At 42.5% G+C, this 17459-nt stretch overlaps 1 protein-coding gene and 1 non-coding gene across 2 annotated transcripts; both read right to left on the bottom strand.

The window, feature by feature from the left end:
- Positions 1-1498: 1498 nt before the first annotated feature.
- RNF10 (ring finger protein 10) lies at positions 1499-17422 on the bottom strand. Its single transcript, XM_075276340.1, has 17 exons — positions 16810-17422; positions 14363-14544; positions 14097-14293; positions 12845-12935; positions 12092-12276; positions 10345-10481; positions 9556-9716; positions 8799-8915; positions 8101-8320; positions 7896-8029; positions 7638-7755; positions 6236-6337; positions 2943-3095; positions 2779-2864; positions 2465-2522; positions 2188-2343; positions 1499-2103 (listed from the first exon to the last, which is right to left on the bottom strand). The coding sequence occupies exons 1-17, from the start codon at positions 16916-16918 to the stop codon at positions 2030-2032; spliced, it is 2280 nt and encodes a 759-aa protein (XP_075132441.1). The 5' UTR covers positions 16919-17422; the 3' UTR covers positions 1499-2029.
- LOC142190884 (U5 spliceosomal RNA) lies at positions 13221-13335 on the bottom strand. Its single transcript, XR_012714533.1, has one exon. It is a non-coding gene; the product is annotated as a U5 spliceosomal RNA (small nuclear RNA).
- Positions 17423-17459: the final 37 nt, after the last annotated feature.

The raw sequence follows: 17459 nt of genomic DNA on the forward strand, positions 1-17459 counted from the left end.
GAAGCTTTTATCTTAAAGACTAACCAAATTAAGAGCATTAGATACTTAAGCTTTGTATATTTTGTGTCAGACCTTGAGGCTACTTTTCATGGAATAAGATTTCTGCTTGTTTTACCTTGTCACATTTGAGGACACAAGTACAGACCTTTCATGTCCTCCAGCACATGCTGTTTTATATACCACTAGAAAGCAAACAGTGCACTGAATTCAGCACAGTCTGCTTTCCCATTGTGCCTCCAGGCTGGAGAGATCAGTGCCATTAGGAGGCAGAAAATGGTGCCAAAACTGACAGAAGAGCGTTCCTGACAGTCAAGCTTAAAGCCGATTTTTTTTTTTTATTTTTTTTTTACAGAAGTCTGTTAGTGCTAGTAATAGGTTGATAAGTATACCTTTGTTTGGAGTGATTCCTGGTTGCTTCTGGAATTCTCCCCCTTTGTTTAGCTGCTACACCAGTTCCCTTTCACCACCCCCCCCCCTCCCTCCCCCAGTTACAAAATCCTCCCTGACTAATAAGTGTAGCCCCTCCCACTCACTAGCAATCCAGCCCAGTACTAGCCCCCTCCCAGTCTTCTAAAATAATCTATTCCACCCCCCATATTGGAAGAGCCATCCCCAGACACAGGAAGGCTTGGTAAGTATTGGGGGGGCTGGGGGAAACTGGTCTGTCAGGAACACCCTTGAGACCATGGACAGATCGGTGCCAAAACTAATAGCACTAATATCTCCAGCCTGGGGGTACATAATGGGAACGTCAACAGCACACTGTTGGCTTTCCAGCGGTTTATTAAACTGCTTGTTCAGCAGGACATGAAAGGTCCTCTTTAAGAGCCATGACGCTACACATTTTGATCCATTTTTATTGATGTAGAAAACCAGCATGTTTAATGGCACCCTAAAAGGCCATGATATGCACAGTATGACCTTATCTGAATGTATAAACTCACTAAATTCATGCATTTCTGCAGGAAGAGGGTCTGCATTTTTTTTCTTTTAACAGAGAAGAGGAGATTTTAGTATTTAACACACTTATGTGCAAAACTAAATGTAACCATAGCATTGAATACTAGCAAGAGTCAATTATCTTTGGTAGAAACTAACAAATGCATTTGAGAACATATTCTCAAGCAAGATGCTACATTTTACTGGTTAATGATTTTGAAATCTCATCTATGTGTGAAATCTGTACTTTGAGTTCACCTATGGTGAGAGATTTCTAACCTTTTCAAATCATAAGCATGTTAATTTGGCTCAGAAAACCCTTCAAAGCACAGTGTTACAGAAACATAGTTCGATTCAGCTGATAGTTTATTTGCAGATTTCTGCAGAAATTTTACACCTGCATTTTAATACACAGTTCCTAATATTTTTACAGAAATTTGTTATCTTCATTAACTCATGTCTTGTTTAAGCACCAATACAAATACCTTCTGGTCAGTAAGCGGTCTGCTAATGTGCCAGCAGTTTGGAAGTACACATATGAAAAGATGTGAAAGACCAATAACTTACAAGTCATTTATTGTTTAAACTACAGAGGGGAAAATAAAACTCCTCTCCTTCACATAAAAGCCACAACCAGAGTGATGTCAATCTTAAGGTGGGACATGAAAACAAAATAAAAATTAAAAATAAAAAGTTAAAAGCTTGCAATTCACTGATGCTTCCTTTTCATCTTAATACCAGGTCAGCTCAGGTACTTTCCATGTGGCAAGAGGCCTATGCATTCTGTAGCTAAGCATTAACAAATCTGTGCTTCACCAAATGCTATGTTACGGTTATACCAGTTATGTACTACATTCTGCTCTACTATCCTGGAGCCAGAGATTAGCACTGTGGAGGCAAACGTGGCCCAAACCCAATGGAACTACAGTCCAAAAAAACAAAAACACCCTGAGGGGGGACCAAATTAGGGGAGAAGGAAAAAAAAAGAAAAAAAGTCTCCAACCATAAATACTGCAAAAGTTTAAGTGTTATACCAAGCGATGTGTGCAAAGATGAAGGGAAGTTAGAACAATTTCATGAAGTTGTCTGTTCATTTTGTGTGAACCATAGATGTACTGAACAGAAGTTTCTGCTGCTTCTTTTTTCTCTTGCCTCCTTTTTCAACTAGAAAAGGTAAAAGGAGTTAGAGGATGCAAGCTAAACCACATGAAAGAAAAAAACAAAACAAAACACGTGAAAGAATTTTACCACATGGCGGTGGAGTTGGAAGAGCAGTGTCTAGCTTAAGAAAGGCTGCCTCCATGGCTTCACTAAAAGAGTTCTGGAAGCTCGGTACTGGGACTCTCTCGGAACAGTCACTCTCACCATCACTGTCTGCAGTTGCCGTGCCCATAACTGGATTTTCTGCGTAAAAAAAAAAAAAAAAAAAAAAAAAAAAAAAAAGTGTTACCTAGTTTCTTGCTCCTCAAGATAATTTCACAGGCCTTGCAATATCTCTTTACTGACAAGCATTATTAACACATACCTTTCTTTACTGCAACCTTTGGCCACAACTCTGACTTTGCCTTGCCAACTCTTAACATCTAAAGGAGAGGGGGGGAAAAAAAAAGTCAATTGTCATGTAAACTGTGACAGTAATTGGCCACATACAGATTAGCCTCAATGAAATGGGCTAAACATTCAAGCAGATCTAGAGCAGAATTCCACAGTATAAAATACCCAAACAGGGTAGAAAGGTCTTTGGAAATTCAAGGAATACAACTTTGAACTCCATTATCAGTATGCTAGTTGCCATAACAGCCACTTTTTAAAGTTAGTGCAAAACTGTACATTACCTACCTGAGCAAATGAAGGAGATCTAGAATCATCCTCAAAGTTTCCATGGAAATCATTAGAGCCTTCTGCACCTTGGCTATATATGGAGCCTTTATGAAACAAGCACATTAAAGTGTGAATAACCAATATTTTAAAGTAAATATTAAACAAATATACTGAATTCTTACTGGTCTGAGAGCTTGGACTACAGCTCAATGAAGAGGGTGTTAAAGGATCTGCAGTGGGTAGCAAAGAAAGTGAACCAGGCACTGTAGGTTCTGTTGAAGAACTGACTGCAGGGAACTGGTGCAAATTTTCAAGTGCAATATGCACTTCAGGATCTGTAATAAGTGCAATACAGAGTCAGCGATTTGTTACATGACAAGGCCATCTGCATGCAAAGATCATAAGCTTCAAACAAAACATCTACCAGTACACATTGGAGAGTTATATCCCTGAGTCTTGCAGGGGCAGTTAAACTAAACATTTTACTGCAGGGCAAGGCTACATTCAGACAACTGAGGTGCAAGACAGCTGTGAGCAACAAATTAGAGATGAGCAAACACTATTCTGAGCAAACAACCTCTCCTCTGCCTTTGACAAAGTAGACCACTCCCTTCTGTTAGAAATTCTCTCATCCCTTGGCATCTCAGACCCGGCCCATTCCTGGATCTCCTCTTACCTCACCAACCACACATTCAGCATCTCCCACTCGCACACCACCTCCTCACCTGACCCTCTCTCCGTAGGTGTCCCCCAAGGCTCCATCCTAGGACCCCTCCTGTTCTCCATCTACACCCTTGGCCTGGGCCAACTCATAGAATCTCATGGCTTTCAGTACCACTGCTATGCCAATGACACCCAAATCTACATCTCTGGACCAGACATTACCTCCCTGCTGGCCAGAATTCCAGATTGTTTAGCGGCCGTAGCCTCCTTCCTCTCCTCCCGCTTTCTCAAACTCAACATGGAGAAAACGGAGTTTATCATCTTCAGCCCATCCTGTATGGCCCCTCCACTTGACCCATCTATCAAAGTTAATGGAACCACAATTACCCCTGTCCCACAGGCCCGATGACTTGGGGTAACCTTGGACTCTGACCTATCCTTCAAGCCACATATTCAAACCCTCAACACCTCCTGCCGCCTCCAGCTCAAGAACAACCACCGAATTCACCCCTTCCTCACCCAGGAAACTACCAAGATGCTCGTCCAGGCCCTCAATCTCCCGCCTAGACTACTGCAACACCCTTCTCCATGGACTCCCAGCAAACACCCTCGCCCCCCTCCAGTCCACCTTAAACTGCGCTGCTCGCTTAATCCACCTCACCCCCCGATCTTCATCGGCTGCTCCCCTCTGCCAGTCCCTCCACTGGCTACCTATAGCCCAGAGAATTGAGTTCAAGCTACTAACGCTAACATACAAAGCCGTCCACAATCTGTCCCCTCCATATATCTCCGAACTAATCTCCCGCTACCGGCCTACACGTAACCTCAGATCCTCCAATGGCCTCCTACTCCGCTCTGCTCTCACCCGCTCCTCACACAATCGTCTCCAAGACTTCTCCCGTGCATCCCCCATACTCTGGAACTCCTTACCACGACACATAAGACTGACCCCCACAATCACAGGCTTCAAGAAGGCCCTGAAGACTCATCTATTCAGGAAGGCCTACAACCTCCAATAACACTATCACCGCACTGCCATCTATACAGTCTCCCCCTCTCCTTCTGTCTCTACCCCCTTCCCTCATAGATTGTAAGCCCTCGCGGGCAGGGCCCTCTACCCCACTGTGCCAGTCGGTCACTGTTAGTATTATATCTACCTGTATATTCTGTGTATTGTATGCAACCCCCAAATGTAAAGCACCATGGAATTGATGGTGCTATATAAATAATATTCGAAACAGCCATTTCGAATAGCACGCTCCCATAGAAATGAATGGACGTAGCCGCTTCCATTCATTTCTATGGGAGTGTGCTATTCGGAACGGCTGTTCCGAATAGTGTTTGCTCATCTCTAAGCAACATCCATTTTTTGTCAGACAGGCACCCATTTTTATGAATTCCAATACATTAGTGTATGGAGAAAGCCATTAAAGGGGCTCTATCAGCAAAATTATGCTACTAGAGCCCCACATATGCATGAATAGCCTTTAAAAAGGCTATTCAGGCACCGTAAATGTTATATTAAAACCCGGTCCCGTTTTTAAATAAAAGAATAAAAACATATGCAAAACTTCCCTATCGTGCACCATGGGCGGGGATAAACTATGCGACGTCAGCTTCGGGCATGCCTGCCTCTTTTGTCTTCTTGGAGTAACGTCCTCTGGTTCCGTGTCTTCTGACTTCTTCTCTTCAAATCCCGCGCCTGCGTAGTAGAGCTTTCCTCCGAAGCGCTACTGCGCAGGCTTCCTCGCGAACTTCCATTAAGTAAAATGGCTAGTGAGCCTGCGCAGTAGCGCTTCGGAGGGAAGCGCTACTACGCAGGTGCGGGATTTGAAGAGAAGAAGCTGGAATACACGGAACCAGAGGGCGTTACTACAAGAAGACAGAAGAGGCAGCCGTGCCCGAAGCGGACGTCGCATCGTTTATCCTGCCCATGGTGCAAGTTTTGCATACATGTTTTTATGCTTTTATTTAAAAACAGGACCGGGATTTAATATAAGGGAGCGTTCACACTACCGTCGGTGTCCGACAGGTAGTGTCCGCTCCAAATCTGTCACGGACATTAGGAGTGGACACTAGCTGTGTCCGTGACACCTGTCATTGATTTCAATGGGCATCGGGTGCGTTCTTTTGCACTCCGTGCCCGTCCTTCCCTGTCCGCAAGTGAAGATGTCCGACTTCTCAAGCGGACAGAAGAACCCTGCATGCAAGGTTTTTCTGTCCCCTTGAGAAGTCGGACATCTTCACTTGCAGACAGGGAAGGACGAGCACGGAGTGCAAAAGAACGCACTCGATGCCCATTGAAATCAATGACAGGTGTCATGGACACAGCTAGTGTCCACTCCTAATGTCCGTGACAGATTTTGAGTGGACATTAGGAGCGGACACTACCTGTCGGACACAGACGGTAGTGTGAACGCCCCCTAACATTTACGGTGCCTGAATAGCCTTTTTAAAGGCTATTCACGCATGTGTGGGGCTCTATTAGCATAATTTTGCTGATAGAGCCCCTTTAAAGGACAAAAATATATGACCTATAGTTTGACTGTTAGAACAGACTGAAAAGAACAGTCATGCAAACCGCCTCCCTTCACAGATATTGAATTCAACACTTCCATGTTACAAAAAATGCAGGATTTTGCAGAAAGCCAAAATTAAAAGTAGGTACAAAAGTTAAAGTACAAAATGCTGTCAGAAAGTGACATGATCTGCCACTAAGTACTTCTTTGAAGAGGTCTACATTGTTTTAAACTTATAATATATATAAAATCAAAGTGGTGTGACAAGTTATAGAAATAGAATTCAAGCTTACATTTTCCCTGTTTTTTGTTCTCCTCAATCTCAATCCTTTTCTCTCTGCGACGCTCATCTCGAGCTTTCCTCTGACGTTGCCTTTTTCTCTTCTCCACTTCATCTAAAGAATTGTAACAGGTTACAAAAGGCTTCTATGGGATCAACTAGAAGCATCACCACATTTTCCTGAAGACTGCAGTGCTTGAAAAGCAAGAGGTTCATCTTTCAACATTACTTTTACATACAGAATTAAAAGAAACTGTCCCATCTGGACATGCCAACAGAAAACTCCAATAAATGCACTTTTAAAAACAAATTCGCTATTATCACCAGGTAAACCTGTAGAAGTTAGGAAATGCCTACATATGTGTAAACCCCGCTACAGTTCTGAACATTTCCTGTTCGGGGCTTGAGTAAACTGCCTTACACATACAGGGAAAACAAATTGAAAACATCTGTGGAGCTTTAAAACAAACCAAGAACATGACTGTAACCAATGATATTTCTAAATATGTGTGGTAAAGAGGACCTTTCATGGTTTTGGGCACAGGCAGTTCTATATACTGCTGGAAAGCCGACAGTGCATTGAATTCAGCGCATTGTCAGCTTTCCCGATCTGTGCCCCAGGTGAAGAGCCATCGGTGGGAGGGGCGTTCCTCCCCACTCTCTCAGTACAACGCTATAGATGCTACTGTCAGGAACGCCCATCTGATGGTGAAGAGCTACGGTACCAGCACAGATAGCTCTTCACCTGTGGCACAGAGAGTGAAAGCCGACAGTGCGTTGAATTCAGCGCACTGTCAGCTTTCTAGCGGTATATAAAACCACATGTGCCCCAAGTGATGAAAGGTCTTTAAAGCATATACTCTCACTTTAACCTGTGCAGGGACAGGAGAAAATTATATTCTCCTGTCACAATGGACTTTTGTTCATCTCACCCCCTCTCCACACTCACATCAATCAGTATCATACTTTCCATTTAATCCCTTATATGCTGCTGTCAATGCTGACCACAACATCTAAGTAATTATGGGGGAAAAAAAATAAATAAATAAATAAGAGCACAGAGAGGGATACAATGTTACTGGTTTAAGGCTAAAATGTGAGCTCATTAAAGGGTTAAAGTGCACATAAGATACTGGAGCTTGTGTCAGTAATATATGAACCACAAATTCAAAGTCTGGAAAAAGAAATATCTATCCTCTATCATGGATTAGGAGTCAGACCCACCAATCAGTTTATGCTAACTTGTCTTTTAATCCTGTTCAGAATGTAGTATCAGACAATGCACACCCTTGCTCCACTAATTTCAATGGGAACAACAAAACCTGAAGTAAATCACTATTTCCAGCACTCTCTGAAATGAAGGAGCATTTGTTTCTAATAACATCCACTGTGCTATAGAAGTCTAGATAACTCACCAGAAAAGTATGAAAGAGTTTCCTGTGAAACAGTTGGGGGTCCAAGTGACAACTCACAAACACTGAACTCACAGGTTAATGGAAGATGGCACAGGTAACGGTGACGCCTACGCACCTCCTAAAAAAGTGTTCGGGGGAAGGGGGACAAAAAAAAAAAAAAAAAAAAAAAAAAAACAAAAAAAAACATTTTCCAGTGAATCAACAGCTGCAAACCATTTGTCAAACATTTTATTTTCTCAGAATAAGTTTCCAACTCGCCTCAGTAACTGTGAAGCCATCAACTTCAACCACTGTAGCAGTAATAGTTTCTGGACATCGTTCAAGACTGCCATATTCATGAACCAGGCATCGTACATTGACGGGGTGGAGATATACATGCTGTCCATCCACAGCTGTAACAACAAGTTGATGTTTTTACCAATGGAATACGAAATAATTAAACAAAATGTGCAAATGTACACACCTTGGTAAAAGTAGTAGTAGTGTGGGTTTAAAAGTTGTCCAGATTCTGAAGGAACGGTTTCCTGATGACTGTCTGAAGAGAGGAGCAAGTCATTTGCAGAGGCAAAGTCACAGCTCTCAGCAGTCACAGGTTCCACTATTGCCTGGACTGGGTCTGTACAAAGTTCCTCAGTCAGTGGCTCAATGGTCTCTTCATCGAAAGCAGAGAGGTACTGCACCACCTATGGACAGCAGAAAATAAAAAGGATGTCTTAATACTGATTATATCCCAAAATGTTATTAGCGTGTAGGGTTTTGTTTTTTTTAGACCTTGAACAGCAAAGCCCTGTTCTCATCACTTTCATAGGTTCAATTCAACATACACAATAAACCAGTGCCATACATTAGCAGGAGTTACCCATATAGTTTGTGTTTAGATTGAGAAAAAGAAAAAAAAACTGTCTATTAAGGTAGGGTTCACACTACCGTTTGTGTCTGCTCAGAAGAAGTCACTTTAAAAAACAAACCAAAAAAAAAAAACTTTTTGCAACCCTAGGACCAGTTAACACTTATGCTGGGAGCTTTACTAGTGCACTGTTGGCGTTTATGAAGCATGTTGTTGCATGGTAGGCCGTGTTCAGAGTTGTTTTGAAATGCAACAGGTTTGGGTCAAAGCAAAGTATATTTCCAATGCAGATTTTGGTCACATTTCTGACATACTTTACAATCAAAGTCTGGCCTTCTCTCTTCGGTCTTTGTCTCCAGCTTCAAAGCTTCCACGGAATCAGCTATTGCTTCAACCTGATGTCTGGGGGTCTGAAGACTATCCTGACGATCCTGTTAGGATACACAATCACTCAGTGAGTAGTGTGGTGAGAGCATGTAGGAGCCAGCAGTGCTAAAGCATTCACTCAGAAAAGGTAGATGGCACACAGGACTATACAATAAATGTTAGATGTGTATAAGCATGCTGCTGCTCATTAGACCTGATGAATGGGTGGGAAGCTGCTCAAGGCACAGAACCCTGTAGCAACATTGAACAATGCACTTATTTTTCTCACCATCCTGCACCGATCTCAGCTTCCAGTTGAGTACAATGGGAGGCAGAGTCAGCCTCAAAATTAGCAGCAGATTCAATCATATAAACAGGCCCAAAAAGAAAACTTGCCCATAGGAACCAATCCCAGCTCAGTTTTTCAATACAAAATGAAAGCAGCAATTGGTTACTATGGGTAAGAGATATCTATATTTTTTATTTTTATTTATTTATTTTTTAGACAGTTTCATAAGTCTCCAGTTGGCAACAGACTTTATACCACCTCATTCCAAGAATGTTCCCCAAGAACTCCACTACACAAGGACCCCCCCCCTCAAAAAAAACAAAAAAAAAAAACAAACCACACTTCGTTTATTCTGAGATGTACAGGGCATATCTAAAACTATCAACTCCCCCCAATCACATTTTCCCACCAACTACCTTCAACTCTTGTATGGCAGCTTCTATAAAACAGGCTTCTGACGTTTCTCCATCAGTACTGTACTGCTTTAACAGTGCATCTTTCTCCTTTGAAATCACTTGGCTGAGGATCTGGTCTCTTGATGCCAATAGTAGCTTGGAAAACAGGGAATGCTCCTCATCTAAGAGTAAAATAATCACTTATCAGAAATTTCAATCACAAGCAATGTAAATTCTTTGTATATACATTGTGTACTGTAGTAAATGAGAGTGCAGGCAAGTGGAAACCTGTCAAAAACCCTTTAAAATGAGTCAAGTGTTACCACAGTGTACAGAGCACATTACAGTGATAAACAGTTCTGTAGATTTTGAAAATAAGTGTTATGTAAAATGAGAAAGTTGGTGCATTGGAGGCGGGGCCTTTAGCTGTTCAAGCACTGCTTTTGACATCCTGACCCCTACCATCTGCCTGAGCCACCCAGGGCTGTGGGAATTTACGTCCCCACTAAGACATCTTAAGCAACAGTGGTGCACCCCTGGAGCTGAAAGCCGTGCCCCTGATGCATCAGTTGTCTCATTTATATAATACTTTAAAGTTCTCCAAATCTGCAAGAGTGCCATACATTGCAAAGGTACGTTTACCACTGTTATGTGCTCTAATGAGCTAGTGACCATTGCATGCTAGGAGGTGGTGGTAGACTTGCTTTAAGACTAGGTTTGCATATACTGAACGCAGTGGGGGAAAAAAATAAAAATGCCCCCAAAACTATACTTATTCTCTAGAGTACAGACAAAGTTTAGATTTCTTACCTCCCAGGTGAATAGGCTCATCCAGTTTCATCCACTTAGATTTAGGCATTGCCACCAGCACACCCTTCTCTCGCCTCATCAGCTGCATTGTAATTGTGTCACCAACAGTATAAAGTGGTCTCTCTGTAGCAATAACACTGTAGACAAAAAGGAGCAAACATTTTCACATTCTCTCTCTCAAAAAAAAAACAAAAAAACATGATTTGTAGTTAATTTCCTAAAACCACACTGATAATATCTTAAGCTCCGTGTGCTCTGTTTAACCCCTTCCCACCACATGCATTTTTCTTCAATTTTCGTTTTTTGACCCCATTGACAGTGAAGAGCTACAGTACCAGCACAATCGCTCTTCACCGGGGGGACAGAACGTGAAAGCCTATAGTGCGCTGCATTCAGCACACTGACTACTTTCTAGCAGTGTATTACACCGCATGTGCCCCAGGTGGTGAAAGGTCCTGTTTAAAAAAAAAATCCAAAACTGTGGGAATTCCCCCCCCCCCCCCCCCCATTAAAAGTCACCAGGTTACCCCGTAACTTTCATAACTGTCTACAGGGATGCATAAACGTCTATTTACGGGACCAGGTGCACTTTTTAGTTATACCATTGCTTTGATCACTTTTTATTCAAATTTTTAATCAGTGCAGCGTTTGGCACTGTTATAGAGCAGGCGTTTTTGGACACAGGGATACCTTATGTGTATGTGTGTGTCAGTATTTAAGTACTTTTATATGTATTCTAGGGAAAGGGGTGATTTCTGGTCACATGTTCATTAATAAATAAAAAATGCTTCATATACCAGCTGAAGGCCACCCTTTCATTTTGTGTAATTAATTTCCGGATACCTTGTATAACACTATGGGAGTGCTTCAACATAGCTGGGGACAGTGTTAGGCTCCCTTTAAATAGTTTTCCCATGTCACAAAGAAGAAAACATGCAATTTTCACTCTGGTCAGAAAGCTTAACAGACACATGCCAATTGTTATCTGCTGCAAAGGGGGCGTTCACACTACCGTTGGTGTCCGTTATGAAGGTGTTCGTTTAAAAGAAAACAAAACGGACACCTATCATAACGGACATTAACGGACACTAACTGATGTTAATGTGTCGGTTTTTTTAACTGATACATTTAATGGATCAGTTAAAAAAAAAACAAAAACGGACACATTAGCATCAGTTAGTGTCCGTTTTTTTTATACTGTCTGTTTTTTTTCTTTTTGCCGTTTATGCTTTCTGAGCATGTGCAGGAAATAAACGGACAGAAAATAACGGACTGTAACTGATGGCCATCAGTTACTGTCCGTTATATGTCCGTTGCCCATAGACCTCAATGTTAAAAAAAACGGACACTTTCTGTCCGTTTTTTCAAACGGACAAAAAAAATCCTGCATGTGTGATTTCTCTGTCCACTTGAAAAAACGGACATGGTTGTTAACGGACCCTTAAGGACACAAACTGACAACAGATGAAATCCCATTGAAATGAATGGAAATTGTAACGTCCGTTGCTAAAATCTTGAACGGACAGTAGCAACGGACACTGCAATCGGACACCAACGGTAGTGTGAACGCCCCCAAAGAAAATCCCTAAAGAACAGACTAGATACAGTATTACAATAAATGCTAACACCTCTATAGACCTCACCATTTGTGATGTTATAAATAGGAGAGGATTAATGCAACACTGTTGCATTACCTATTCAGCTTGTGAGAGCTGCTATATAGTACATTGTACTTTTAAAGCTTTACCTTTTCAGATCTTTTTTCAGAACGGAGCTGTAGCATATTGGGCATCTACTCCAATCCTTTTCACTTAGCGACAGGTAGTGCAATATGCATGCCCAGCAGTATATATGCCCACATCTAGTGATCTTTGCAGCAACAGGCGGATACAAACATATAGGACAAGATGGCACTTCATGACTAAAGATGCGCTGGAACAAGAAGAAGAAAAAAATAAAATAAATCAAGTTGCTATTTGACTTGGCATGGCTTGGGCGACTTTTAGGACAACCCAACAGTATCAGATGAGTGAGGTCTGACTCTTGGTTTCCTGCCAACATTTGACTGAAAAGAGCTATATTGCTGAGTAACCCCTTCATTTATTCCTAGCACTGTACTTCTAATTGTATCTGCAATTGGTATCGTAGCTTTGTCCTACTCGTGATTATAAACCGAAATATTTCTAATGAACAGTAAAACTTGAACCAGAAATGTGGAAACAAGAAATCAACCTTAACGTCAAAGCAGTTTATATTAAAGAATTTCACGTTCGTTAGTCCATGTACATTGAAGATCAGCACCAGCGTAATGACCGTATCACTGCAGCCAGGCCACAGTTTTTACAGATTTACACCAAATGGCAAGATCTGCATGTGCCAAAAGTTCAGAAATGAAGGAAACCAAGTACCAATATTTCTAGGCATACTGTGCGTTTTTCATTTGCAACCACTTTAGTTTTATACATGTCAATATAAGATAGTGTAGAAGTGAATTACTTACCACTTGCTCCACCAGATCCCAGCAGACAAGTGTGTCTGGATCAGTGAAATGTACACTGTAATCTTGATCCTCTGAGACAACAAACTGGCAGCTAGAATGACAAAATCATGAATGCACGTATCTAGATTAGTACAGAATAGGCACATTCCAACTGTGGAAATGAAATGAGATGTCATGAGACAATTAATGAAAGACAGAACCTAGACCAGTCAGATATATAGGAGTATCAGGTTATAGAGTCAGCTAGCACCAATTTTGTGTGATCAAGAAAAGTTATCAACTCCAGCTTCAAAACAAACTGATTATACAGTTACTACCATTGTATTACAAGCCTAGTTAGTTGCAAGTTTACTTTTTTTTTTTTTTTTTTTTTTTTAGCCCAGCGAGCGCCAGGCATCAAAAAATTATCAGAAACTCATAATTGTTCCTCTCCACAGAAATCTTTAGTAAAAGGCGAAAGATTTATTTGGTCTGAAGAGAAACCAGAGTATTTGCAAGTTTACTCTTATTCACAACACTTGCTCTTTAGTGAACTAGAGCTTTATTGTACTAACTGACCAGGACTGCCAGAAATTTATGACGTCTGAGCAGGAGTCGGTGGTTTGGCCTAAGACTCCACAGCACTGATGAAGATGTAACATATGGTCACCCCCATCATATGAAAGGGTTGTTGCAAGGCCATAATCATCAGATTGATGGGGTACAATAAATGATTACTATTAGTATACAAAGATATTAGACTGGCCACAGCAACCAGGCAGAGTGCTGTTCCCCCTTCAGGCAGTTGGTGGGCATGCAAAGAATGAAGCTCTTATCAACCCAATATATTAAAGAATTGGAAACCTGTTAATCATATTGGCTTTGCTGAGCTTTCTATATAGCCAGAAGGGTGTGCAACAGTCAGGCAGTGATCACATATCCCAGTATTATTCCTTAAGGTCTAATGCACACTGGAAATCCAGGTCAGAAAATTAAGGCCATACATCAGAATGTCTCAGCCAAATACAGCTGGGAGATCAGGACTCCTTGTATCATAGTGATCCATGATTCTGGGAGTCTGCCTCTTCATCGATCTACTGCCCATACTATATACAGTAGGGTACAGGGACTCCAATTATCAGATCACTATGGTGCAAGAAGTCTTGGTCTCCTAACGGAGTTAAGAAAAGGAAAGTCAGTCTGGCCTGCATTCCCTGTGTACAGAAGTATCAAGACAAGACACTGAATGATTACAATCTAAAGGAGTACTTACTTGGCTTGCAAAAACAACTCCTTGTTAAATGGTTTGTGGTCCCACTTATTTCGTCTGCCCCAGTTTCCATGTCCATCTCTATGAGCTCCAGGATGACCACGCGGTTCATATGTAAAGTTTAACAAGTGGTTCAAGCTTATTTTCTTAGGTCCTGAATACTGGGCTGGGCTAAACTCTGCCCGTTGAGTTTCTGCTACCTGCAAACACCAAGCAGTGTGAGAAAGCAATAACTATGGGGGAAAAAGTTACTGCTATGACTGTCTTACCTCTTCTCTTCTTCCATATGTGTATTGTTTAGAAGCTCCCCGCTGAGGGGGAACCTTGTTAAAAGTCTTGCTTTTCTGTGGACCGGGGCGGCGATTCTGACTGGCAAAGCTCTCATTTTTAGGATAAGAATTTTCACGTTTGCGGCTATATCGCTGTTTTGAACTACTGCCATTTTTTCCATCTGAAATTCAGAAAAGGAGAGAATCAGTAACACCACTTGAGAATACCAACTAGAGCAAGCAAGTCACTGTACTAGACACAGGGTGGCAAAAGACAGCTTATTTGACAATATATTGTAATTACTACAAGGACATCAGTTACAAGCCTCCTACTATTATGCAACTTGGATAATACAGAGAAGATAGACCAGTCATTAATTCCATGTACCACAAGCGATTAACATCAGTGACAACTTCATTTCAGTTGAATAGCCATGATCAGTGGTGTAACTAGCAAAGACTGGGCTCTCCAGCAAACCTCTGACTAATAATTGGCGTTCCAGGGGAGGATACAGACAAACACTGTTACTTGCCTCTCTGGCTCCGACGCACTCCCTGCTGCTTTCGGCCCTCTTCAATGTTAGTACAGACGTCATGTGAGCCAGGCCATCGTCGTAACCCATAATGACACAGGCCTGGCCTATGTGACTTCTGGGACATCACCAAAAAGGGCTGAAGACTGCCAGAGCACAGGAGAGGCAAGTAACAGTGTTCTTTATGTTCCCTCACCTCCCCCCCAGGGGAGTTGATAATCCCTGTGAAGGGGTGTCTATTCACTTTCTAATATTGATTGTCTATCCTTAGGAGAGGAAAATATCAGATCTCTGAGGGTCTGACACTCGGGACCCCCAGAGATCAGCTTTTCTGGGAAAGCACAGTAGTGGTTGCAGAACTGGAGCTGCACTGCTCATTGAAGTCTATAGGACACCACTGCAGTACCTAAAGCCTCCGCTACACTATGTACACAAGCAAGTAGCAGATTTAAACATTACCGGCAGCTGATCTATTGGGGGACCTGGATGTCAAAATCCAACAGATCTAATACTGATGACCCATTCAATGATGGACAATCAATATTAGAAAGCTGATAACTCCTTTAAGTCAATCATGAATAAAACTGGAAGTGCGAAGTTTTGATCAGTCACTAAGTTTACAGACTTGTTCCTATCCTCTGAAGAATTAAAATAAAGCTTTTCAAAGTTTCTGAATGGCACAAGTGATGCCTTCATTAGTCTAGTAAGGCCTCATACATTCAACCGTGTGCACAGTCAGTGTGCTAGCAATGTCTTTCAATAGACTGATTACTTTCTATGGCCCCTTACGCACACTATTTTTACAGTCCGGTAAAAATGGGGCCATGAACAAAATTCAGTATTCCTGCCCGTTTTTCAGACAGTACACACTGGCCCCAATCAATCAGGGTGTGGAAACACGGCCAGTGCACAGACATCATCTGTGTGCTGCTCAATCACAGCTTGCAGACAGTCATGTGCATGTCATGCAAGTCAGAGTAGTCTTAAAAAGTTTGTATAAATACACATACTTGCTGTATAGTCACAAACCTCATCTATATATAAAGAGAAAAAGAAATCAATGCTGCCATAAAGAGGCCCAAATAAGGAGAAGTTAAGTTGTTAGTAAAATACAAAAGCTAAAAATTCTGGTTATTACATTAATAAAAGTTCTAAGCATACGGGTAAATTGAGGCCCTGTTCACACCACTGTTATGGCTTCCACAACTAAAGTTTTTGAAGTTTTGTTTTCTAAATCCTCAAATGCACTCCATGTAAACAAGCCAGAAGACAGATTAGGCAGGGCGGTGACACTATCTGTGAGAGCACAACTGGGTGGAAGAGGGAAAAAAAAAAAAAAAGCCAGACAGATCAGATAGCAAAGTGAAGTCAGGTAACACATGAGCGTCCAGAGTACAGCGGACACTTTTACAGCAGGTCATACTTTCTACATTAAGGGGAAGAGGGAAAACAAGAAAAACCTGTTCTCATCTTCTCCCGGGACCTGTGCCAGCAATGACAGTGTATACATGTCCTACATCTATGGGGCAAGACCCTAAACAGGAGCCCCAAAAAACCAAACCCTAAGAAGACCCAAAGAACAGAAACCCAAACTCTAGTGTGAACCTAGCATAAATAATATATATTATAATATATCAATAAGGTCTCCAGCACTCAGATGGGCACTCAGCTTTTCAAAGTTTCTGAATGGCACAAGTGATGCCTTCATTAGTCTAGTGTAGTTGCACAGGCATTACCAGTCAGTATTCTAGGAAAGCTGGGAAGTTGTAACAACAATGACGTTGCCAGTCACCCACCTTTGCCATGACTAGATCAGTACAGAGGACTTGCATAAACCCGACTACAGCTAATGTCAGGGAGACTGGCTCCACATCGGCCCACTACTAAGCAGACACACAAATACACGACCATTACCATTCTTGGGCTTAGAGTCCCCGGACGGCCCAGTAGAGCCCGAACGGTTCTGGGTTTTGCTGGTGTTGTTGGATCCGGGCTCCATGTCTGGGGTTGAGCTCAGCGGCATAGACCGCGGGGAAGGCGGGGGCAGCACCGTGCAAGGGCCGGCTAGAAGCCAGGAGCATGGCGTTCAGAAACTGCGGGTAAGGATTCATGGCGACATCTTGATCTCCAACCAGTAAAGAAAAGAAATAAACAAGGAAGACTGAGAGAAAGATTCCGGGGCTGGACGGGGAGCGCTGGGCCCCACTGGAGGGTGCACGGGAGGTGGGCGCTGCGGGCCCCGCTACAGAGCACTGAACTTCCGAGTACAACAGCAGGCCCGACTAAGAGACGAAGAAGACGGGAACGGAGAAGGCCTCGGCGGCAGAGGAGCCCCACAGGACGCACAGAGGCCGGGAGCTTCGGGCCCCAGGGAGCGGGATGGACCCGGATAGTGTGAGCCCTGAGGGGACTCACGTGTGGACTCGGTGTTAGATACCCCCGCTCCCGTGAAGGGGCAGACAACCGTAGTCGCTTCTGTAATGGCGACTGCCCGCCTGACGGTGTCGAGTCCCCGGATGACGAGCTTTTATACCAGGGGGTGTGGCCCAAGCGCAGGACTTCTG

Source organism: Leptodactylus fuscus, chromosome 1, assembly GCF_031893055.1.
Source record: "Leptodactylus fuscus isolate aLepFus1 chromosome 1, aLepFus1.hap2, whole genome shotgun sequence".
Lineage (NCBI taxonomy): Eukaryota > Metazoa > Chordata > Amphibia > Anura > Leptodactylidae > Leptodactylus > Leptodactylus fuscus.